This window comes from Solea senegalensis, linkage group LG12 (assembly GCF_019176455.1).
Source record: "Solea senegalensis isolate Sse05_10M linkage group LG12, IFAPA_SoseM_1, whole genome shotgun sequence".
Classification (NCBI taxonomy): Eukaryota; Metazoa; Chordata; class Actinopteri; order Pleuronectiformes; family Soleidae; genus Solea; species Solea senegalensis.
Window position 1 is genome coordinate 4,420,828 of NC_058032.1, and position 8,665 is coordinate 4,429,492.

The window sequence follows — 8,665 nt, forward strand, 5'->3', positions numbered from 1 at the left end:
AAAATAAAACACAACAGTTGAGTGTGAGCAACAACAACTCAACTTGTGTACTATTACATTACATTACATGTCATTTAGCAGACGCTTTTATCCAAAGCGACTTACAATGGAATTGAGAACAATCAATTCGAACTTGCGACCATTGTGACCATGATGTCTTTCGCACACAGGGTACCGGTCTTAACCACTGAGCCACTCCACTATATTAAAAGTTATACAACAATGGCACCACCAGATGTCACAATTTCAACACTGCAATTAATGTTTATCTGCAATATTTCTGTCTCTTTGGAAAAACAAGCCTACATTTTTACATTTTAAGGTGAAGACATGTTGTATGTCTTTATTTAGGTCAAATGAAGGTTATAGGCTGACGTTAGGCCAGTAGTAGATGTGTGTGAGAGTAAGTCTCCAGGAAATGAATCAAAGGGAACGTAATGTCCTTTGAAGTCAAGGAAACGGGTTGATGGGCTGGGTTGCTACATGAAATTGTAAAAAAAAAAATTTTTGTCTCAGCTCTTCACTTAAGATTTTGTTAAATTACACAACAATAATGTTGTCTAAATTACAAATTTGCTACTGTTACGGCCTCACCTTAAAGAATACAATGGCTCAATAGGAGAGCGAACATAAAAGGACGCCACCAAATGACCCAATTAATAACTCATATTTATTTTTTAATAAGCTCATCATTTCAGCCACAAAGTGAACAAAAGAAAAAGATTGGAGATCCCGGCAAAAGTAGCAAAAGGTGGGTAGCGTCTGGACCCAGCGCATCCCCAAAAAGAAAAATAGATGAAATGAACTAAACTCAAATCATAGGACTTCCGGTAGCCTCCAACCAACTGAGAAGAAAAATCGAAGACATTTTGAGCCATTCTCCTGCCCGATCTCTCTCTTCTCCTTTTTAAACTTCCCTCCCAGCGATGACGCCTCCTCTCTCTCTCCACTCACAGCGCAGGGATGCAGTCACTGAAATGAAGCACAGATGAGTGGCGAGGAAAGACAGAGGGAATGTTATCGTTTACATAAAAGGGCTCAGGCAATGATCATATAGCCATTATTCTCTGAGACAAAATAAGTAACATACAGTCATGTAGATGCAGATTAAACGTGAACCTATTGTGGTATTGTGTGATAAAGCATAAATCATACTTCAAAACTGTAATAAATGACGATTAAAAACTGCCATTAACAACTTGCTTGATGAATAAATGACCTCTATACCTTATTTTCTCTGCAGAGAACAAGAACTGCAATCACAAGGACAAAGCAGGACATCAGTGTCCAGAGCACAATGACCAGTGGTAACAGTTCTGGTTCTGGAGGAAACAACATTTTCAAAAGTCAATAATTTAATCATAATCCATGTAAATTACCCACAGTTCCTCCCATTTGTGATCTTTTTAAATTTTAAAAATGTCTAATGAAGCCTAATTAACCAAATACGTTGCTTCTAAACATTATTGACATGCCATTATTTTACATTTGAATGAAAATAGATCATAATTAAGCATATAATCTCTCTCTAGGAATCTCTAAGACACTTGAACATGAGAAAGTGATGAACAAATGAATTTCATCACTGAATCAGATCTATATTCTGCAGAATATGATAAGATTACAATTTAAAAACTTACTTGTGTCCACTTTGGTTCCCTCACCAAACAGAATCCGTCCACATGTGACCACAGCGCAGTAGTAATTCCCAGTGTCAGCAGAGTTCTGGATTGTTTTGGACAGACTGTAGATGCACGTCTTCTCCTCTCGTCCATTCCTCCTGCTGCTGTTTGTGTAGAGGACGCCAGGGTTTGATCCTCCTGATCCGCTTTTGAACCAGTGCACGTTGTGTTCGCCTGGACACTGGACTGCGTTTTCTTTGTCCGTGGAGAGGAGTGAACACTCGAGAGTGACCGAGTGTCCCACGTCCACGGACTCTGACTCCGGTCTTTGTTTCACATAGACTTGTTTCTCCAGATTTTTATGATCTGTGCGGTTCACAAAAGAGGGAATTCACTGTAAATAATTGTGTATATCATGTTATGGATATAAGAAGATAAAACCAGCATTTATTAATTACCATTCACCACCAGAATTGTGCCTTGAAATGATGGAACCATGTAGGGCTCTCCTGATTGACAGTAGTATGTTGCTTCATCTTCTTTGCTTACATTTCCTATGGTAAGTGTGTATAGATCACCGTTTCTTATGATTTTGAATCTCGGGTTGTTAAACTGCCCAACAAGTCCAGCTCCTTTAGCAACAGTTTGGATCATATATCCAAATTTCACCTTATACCAGAAAAACAAAATGAGCTCTGCAGTGGAGACTCGACATGTCAAGTTCAAGTCAGCGCCAACTTCAGCCATGGCCAAAGACATTTGCTGAGGAACCTCTGCAGTTTGAGTCAAAGCTAAAGGGGAACAACAGATAAACAGAGAGTTACAACGTGACAGGATTTTAAAAAAAAGAAAGTAAATTAGAATTGTGACACTCACACAATGCAGTCAGAAGAATGAAAGCAGCGAATCCTTCCATCATTGTTTTACATTTGCAGCCTTTTCTCGACTGATGTCGTCGAGTATGAAAACAGTTGTGGGTGATTGGCTGACGTTACACTTCCTGTTTGACTGGGTTTGCATCTTGTCTCATTTACTATTAGAGATTTCCACTGGTGCATTATTGTTTGTCTTGTTCTTTTTTGTTTTGTTCTGTATTTTTTTGTGTTCTGCCAAAAGTTTGTTCAGCTTGTGTTCGTTTTTGTCTGCTGAACTCAAAAAGTAAAGGATGTTAATGTAATCTTCTGTAATCTTGGTGGAAGTCTTGCTCATGCCTCTTCCTGTGACAGCACTCTGACCAATCCGTGGCCGGCAGTCTGGCGACGTCACGTATAGTATCGCCTCAGCTCACATGGAGAGCAGGTACTAAAGAAGGTACCAGGTACCATCGCTAATGGAAACGCAAAATAACCACGTCGTCTAAACGCAGCACTTTTTACATTACACCTTATCCGTCATCCCTAAGTATAAACAACATCTAACATTGTTTTTCACTTTTTTTTAATGACTAGAAAGGTTATTTACTTTTTTTTAACATCATATGTTAGAGGTCATTAGTAGAAATCACTTGTGAAATAAATATTCTCGGTTGAAATAGGACACATCCATGATCTGCTGAATAATGAACAATGAGATTCCAACAAAAATCAAGTCGCTTTTTTCATTCATTTAAACAGAAATGATTATGCTCCAACAAAATAATCTGACGTGTCACTGTTTTCTACACTTCACTGATCGTCTCTCATGCCAGAGTATATACAATCCTGCGGGAGATCTCTGTTATTCTTCCATCTTTTTGCTTTTCTCGAAGTGAAATCCAGCGCTGCGTAGTTCACTTCCACTGCGTCACCATCCTGCGATACAACAATTAAAGGTTAGACATGAAAACTGAGGCACCACATGTAAACATTTTTACACTAAACATTAAAAAGACGAAACACGGATCCCTGTGTCACTTCAAACATATGTACAAATATGCATTTTGTATATTTTAAGTACATTTTATGTACATATATGTGTGTATGTATATATATCTATATACATATATGTATATAGATATATATACATATATTACACTGTATTGATTATGTTGTATCTAGCGTTTATTCCTGTCTTGTCCAGGACTCTTGATTTTTTTGAGTTTTATTCCAGGTTAAATAAAATAAATGAGTTAAGTCTACTTAATCTGTTTTTCACCAAAGCCAAACACAACCATAAGTGTTCCATTGTTGCAAACCCACTCTTTAATCGCATTCATTGAATATTTACCCCATAATTTGGTTGATCCTCAGACGATCTGACATCGCAAACGCGGTTGGACGCAGTTATGTCTCCTGTTCATAAAATAAAATAAAACACAACAGTTTTAAGCGTGAGCAACACGTTGTACAACAATGACGCCACAAGATGTCACAATTTTAACACTTTCTCCAACACGTAACAACGGTTCCACCAGCTGCATCTTCACACTCCACACTCCCCATCCTACATTTGGAAACACTGGGTTGTCGTCTTTAAGAAGAACGACTGCCCGTGTAGAAAGTTTGGGAGGCGCTGGTCAATAAAATCACTGAGCGTTCAGAAACACAGTGACCGTAGGCCCCAAAACACACCATGTGCACAGTTGTATACTGGTCAGTGTCAGATCGTCCCTGTGAAACCCATCACTCTGCCATTTTGTGTCTTTAAAATGTGCTCATTTGCAGATTTAAGAGCAGAACAGGGTCAGATGGTGGCTGTGGCAGCTCTAGTGTGCAAGTGTGTCTTCCTGTATTTGTGGCTCTGTGAGAACCAGAAAGTGAGGTCCTCATAGGGTGGGGGATGTTTTGGCTGGTCCTAACTTTTTTAAAGGGCTTTCTGGGGGTTAAAACTTGGTTTTATGGTATTGGTTAAGGTAAGGGTAAAGGTTAGGTTTAGGCATTTAGTTGTGATGGTTAAGGTGAGGGTAAGGGACTGAGGAATCCTTTAGGTCTATGAGGGAATGAAACACAAACGTGTGTGTGTGTGTGTGTGTGTGTGTTCCAGGTAATAATCATATTTACACAGCACCAAAAAAAAGACTCCACACGACTCCACTCCTATACAATTTTGTCCATGATAACGATGGTATGACGATACAGTGATTATGACTATTTAATTTATGATGTATTGTATTGTGTAATAGAACAGGAAAAGGTTGTTTGTATTCATTCACAACAAAACGTCTGTTTCAAAAACTCTTAACTTATTGCACACATTTAACAAATGAATGAAGTAAATGTACAATGTCTATCTGCAATAGAACAAGCCTAACATAACCTACATTATTACATTTCAAGGTGAAGATGTGTTTTCATGTGCGTAAGGTGAGAGTAAGTCTCCAGGAAATGAAGCTCAGTGAATCTAATGTCTTTTGAAGTCAAGGAAACAGGTCGATGGCTTGGGTTTGCTGCATAAAAATTGCAGATCTTCACTTAAGATTTGTTAAATTACACAACAATCATGTTGCTAGTCTTACAAAATGCCTGTAAATACACTAAAAAGCCTTATAGTTTACATAAAAGGTCTCATGTAAATGATCGCGATCATATTTTGAATTCGATCGCGCTGTGTAAAAGTGGTGCCCCATAAAAAAGTGTGGAAAATACTGCTCTTAAAAAACACAACAGGATAAAAAGCATATAAATCTATTCCTATCAGAGCTGGCTGCTACAGTAGCTGTAATTCAGCTTGTTGCCTGACGAGAGAGAACTGGCTTTATTTTAACATTGTTTTGTTGAAGAGAATGTGTTGAAGCAAAAGACGGCCAAATGAAGACATAAATAATTAAATTATTGTACAATTTGAATATTTTTCAGCATTTTTGCTGCAGTAAATCTGCAATAAGAAAATATTCAAATGATTGTGTACAAATGTATAGATTTTTGACCCAATTCATAGCAAACAATGCAAACAACACATTCTCAGTAAAAGTGTGCTAAACACTGCTGGACAGACACTACACTGTATTTCCATTATTCAAACAGTCATGCAGATGCAGATTAAATGTGAACCCATTGATGTGATAAGGCATACATAAATAAATCACACTGCATTAAAAACGTGCTTGCTTGATGAATGAATGCCCTTGATACCTTTGCAGTGTGCACAGACAGGCTTTCTCTTTCTGCAGAGAATTAGAGCAGCAATCACAAGGACACAGCAGGACATCAGTGTCCAGGGCACAATGACCACTGGTGACAGTTCTGGAGAAACAAAACAACATTTCGAAGAGAATCTAAGTGAAACGTGAAAGTACATTTCATATCGACAGTGTTCGTCTACTTTGCCTTTGGTTGTCTTTTAGATATAAGGACTGAACTTTACTAGATTGTTTAGATTTTAGGAAAAGGGCAATACAAATAATCCAAATTTTAAAGTTAATAATTTAAATATAATCCATGTAAATTACACTCCCCAAATTTTAAAAATGTTTCAATCTCCTGCTACATTTATTTTAGCTCAATGAATCACTGAATCAGATCTATATTCTGCAGAATATGATAAGATTACACTTTAAAAACTTACTTGTGTCCACTTTGGTTCCCTCACCAAACAGAATCCGTCCACATGTGACCACAGCGCAGTAGTAATTCCCAGTGTCAGCAGAGTTCTGGATTGTTTTGGACAGACTGTAGATGCATGTCTTCTCCTCTCGTTCATTCCTCCTGCTGCTGCTTGTGTAGAGGACGCCAGGGTTTGATCCTCCTGATCCGTTTTTGAACCAGTGCACGTTGTGTTCGCCTGGACACTGGACTGCATTTTCTTTGTCCGTGGAGAGGAGTGAACACTCGAGAGTGACCGAGTGTCCCACGTCCACGGACTCTGACTCTGGACTTTGTTTCACATAGACTTGTTTCTCCAGATTTTTATGATCTGTGCGGTTCACAAAAGAGGGAATTCACTGTAAATAATTGTGTATATCATGTTATGGATATAAGAAGATAAAACCAGCATTTATTAATTACCATTCACCACCAGAATTGTGCCTTGAAATGATGGAACCATGTAGGGCTCTCCTGATTGACAGTAGTATGTTGCTTCATCTTCTTTGCTTACATTTCCTATGGTAAGTGTGTATAGATCACCGTTTCTTATGATTTTGAATCTCGGGTTGTTAAACTGCCCAACAAGTCCAGCTCCTTTAGCAACATTTTGGATCATATATCCAAATTTCACCTTATACCAGAAAAACAAAATGAGCTCTGCAGTGGAGACTCGACATGTCAAGTTCAAGTCAGCGCCAACTTCAGCCATGGCTAAAGACATTTGCTGAGGAACCTCTGCAGTTTGAGTTAGAGCTAAAGGGGAACAACAGATAAACAGAGAGTTACAACATGACAGGGTTAAAAATAAAAAAATAAAAAGTAAATTAGAATTGTGACACTCACACAATGTAGTCAGAAGAATCAAAGCAGCGAATCCTTCCATCATTGTTGTACATTTGCAGTCTTTTCTCGACTGATGTCGTCCCACCTTAAAGGGACAGGGTTTTTTTTTCACATTTTTATCTACGTGTGAATACAGTAGTGGAAATTGTGGTGATTGGCTGACGTTACACTTCCTGTTTTACTGTGTTTGCATCTTGGCTCATTTACTGTTCCACTGGCGCTTTTATTGTTTGTTCGTTTTCTTTTCGTTTTTTTTCCTTTTTTTGTATTTTGCCAAAAGTTTGTTCAGCTTTTGTCTGTTTTGTCTGCCGAAACTCGATAAGTAAAGGACATGTTTAGATGTAATCACCTGGGGATGTGGGTTAAAGCACAGAGTGGTGGTGATCTACATACCATACCATAGACACTGTGGGTAACTGAGAGGCCTCGGTGGAAAAAACTGTTTTTACACATGGGCCCTCAGACTGATAAACCAAAGTAAGTATCACTGTTTTTTAATGTGTCCTTTTCATGTTTTATTCTTCCTGTTGTGTGAGAGATGACATTGAATCCTTTGCACTGTATCAGACTATTGTGCAATATTGTGCAATAAAGTCATTCTATTCTTTTTCTATTCTGTTCAGTTCTATAATTCATTCAATATATTTCTAATTAAATTGCCCCTCGGGCTACAATGGGTATACCAAAATCTAAAAGATGAATCCTAATAATTGTGGTGATCTTTTGACTTTTTTTCTAATGTCTTATACTGTACTCTTCTAAACTGTATATAAAAATGAACGTAGGTTTCCAGTTTGGAAGTGACCATGGCAACAGACGATAACACTTCATGTGGTATTTTGCACACAAACGTGTCCACAGATAAAAATAAAACCGTTCTATGTATGACTAACTTGGTGTAGAGTAAAGTAAAAGTAAGAGAGCCTTTTTATTGCCGATGTGAGTTGGCAGCAATCTTGGAATCCTATGGCAAAATTTCTTCCAACTAGGTACTTGGAAATCTCTTCCACGTCTGAAAGAGACACACCGGGTTCTCAATAGACTTCGATGTAAACCCACTGGCGCTGCATTTAGATGTTCAGTGCAGAGCAGTCGGACGATGAGGTTGAGTTGAGGGTTAGGGATCACGATAGGACTGAGGTTAAGGTTAGGATGAATATCTTAGTGGATCATCATAATAAATCAAATATAATGAGAAAATAATACAGTATATGTTTTCCTTTTTCAGACACAGAAGGGTAGCCTGTGAGGCGATGCTGAGGGACGTGACAGAGCGGACAGGTTGACATGGAAACTCTTTGTTTGCACTCAGATCTTCATACTTCTCTAACTACCAACTTAACTTAGTGGGGGTTTTTGTGTGTTTCCTGAATAGAACTTTGTGTCGAACACGGTTCCTTTGACAGGACAGTAGAGAACATGGAAATGGCCTACGTCAGTTTCTGTGTCTTAACACTTCAGAGCAAAAACGTGTCATCTTCTAATCTCGAGAAGCAAGACAATTCATAAATAGAGCATTGCTGAAGTTGCATTTTATCTGAAAATACAAAACCATGTGCCGTTGATTACCATTTAAAATCAATTTCAAATTACACACTTTTTTTATAAACTTGATGGATGAAAAATCGATGACAATTCTTTTGTTTATGAAGTTGTACGGAAGAATAATCAACCTTCTGAGTGAATTATGTAACCGTG

At 38.1% G+C, this 8,665-nt stretch overlaps 2 protein-coding genes across 5 annotated transcripts; both read right to left on the reverse strand.

Moving 5' to 3' along the window:
• Positions 1 to 182: 182 nt before the first annotated feature.
• On the reverse strand, positions 183 to 2,872 carry LOC122778220. Of its 4 annotated transcripts, XM_044039856.1 has the most exons (5): positions 2,499 to 2,872; positions 2,081 to 2,413; positions 1,641 to 1,988; positions 1,228 to 1,322; positions 911 to 972 (listed from the first exon to the last, which is right to left on the reverse strand). In XM_044039856.1, the coding sequence occupies exons 1-5, from the start codon at positions 2,539 to 2,541 to the stop codon at positions 970 to 972; spliced, it is 822 nt and encodes a 273-aa protein (XP_043895791.1). In that variant the 5' UTR covers positions 2,542 to 2,872; the 3' UTR covers positions 911 to 969. The 4 variants fall into 4 exon arrangements, with proteins under 4 accessions (XP_043895793.1, XP_043895792.1, XP_043895789.1 ...); XM_044039858.1 differs by lacking the exon at positions 1,228 to 1,322 and having other exon boundaries at positions 183 to 972; XM_044039857.1 differs by having other exon boundaries at positions 904 to 1,322; positions 1,665 to 1,988.
• A 338-nt stretch (positions 2,873 to 3,210) lies between these two features.
• LOC122778627 lies at positions 3,211 to 7,041 on the reverse strand. The gene is made up of 6 exons (XM_044040688.1): positions 6,968 to 7,041; positions 6,545 to 6,877; positions 6,105 to 6,452; positions 5,672 to 5,782; positions 3,828 to 3,892; positions 3,211 to 3,412 (listed from the first exon to the last, which is right to left on the reverse strand). Exons 1-6 carry the CDS (start codon positions 7,008 to 7,010, stop codon positions 3,287 to 3,289), a joined length of 1,026 nt encoding a protein of 341 aa, XP_043896623.1. The 5' UTR covers positions 7,011 to 7,041; the 3' UTR covers positions 3,211 to 3,286.
• Positions 7,042 to 8,665: the final 1,624 nt, after the last annotated feature.

Coding starts and splice junctions, on each gene's coding strand:
- LOC122778220 (XM_044039854.1), bottom strand. CDS start 2,541: ATGATGGAAGGATTCGCTGCTTTCATTCTTCTGACTGCATTGT. Junction 2,414..2,498: donor CATTCTTCTGACTGCATTGT/GTGAGTGTCACA, acceptor GTTCCCCTTTAG/CTTTGACTCAAACTGCAGAG. Junction 1,989..2,080: donor CACAATTCTGGTGGTGAATG/GTAATTAATAAA, acceptor TGAACCGCACAG/ATCATAAAAATCTGGAGAAA.
- LOC122778627 (XM_044040688.1), bottom strand. CDS start 7,010: ATGATGGAAGGATTCGCTGCTTTGATTCTTCTGACTACATTGT. Junction 3,893..5,671: donor TGTCTGTGCACACTGCAAAG/GTATCAAGGGCA, acceptor TTTTATGAACAG/GAGACATAACTGCGTCCAAC. Junction 3,413..3,827: donor AGGATCAACCAAATTATGGG/GTAAATATTCAA, acceptor GTTGTATCGCAG/GATGGTGACGCAGTGGAAGT.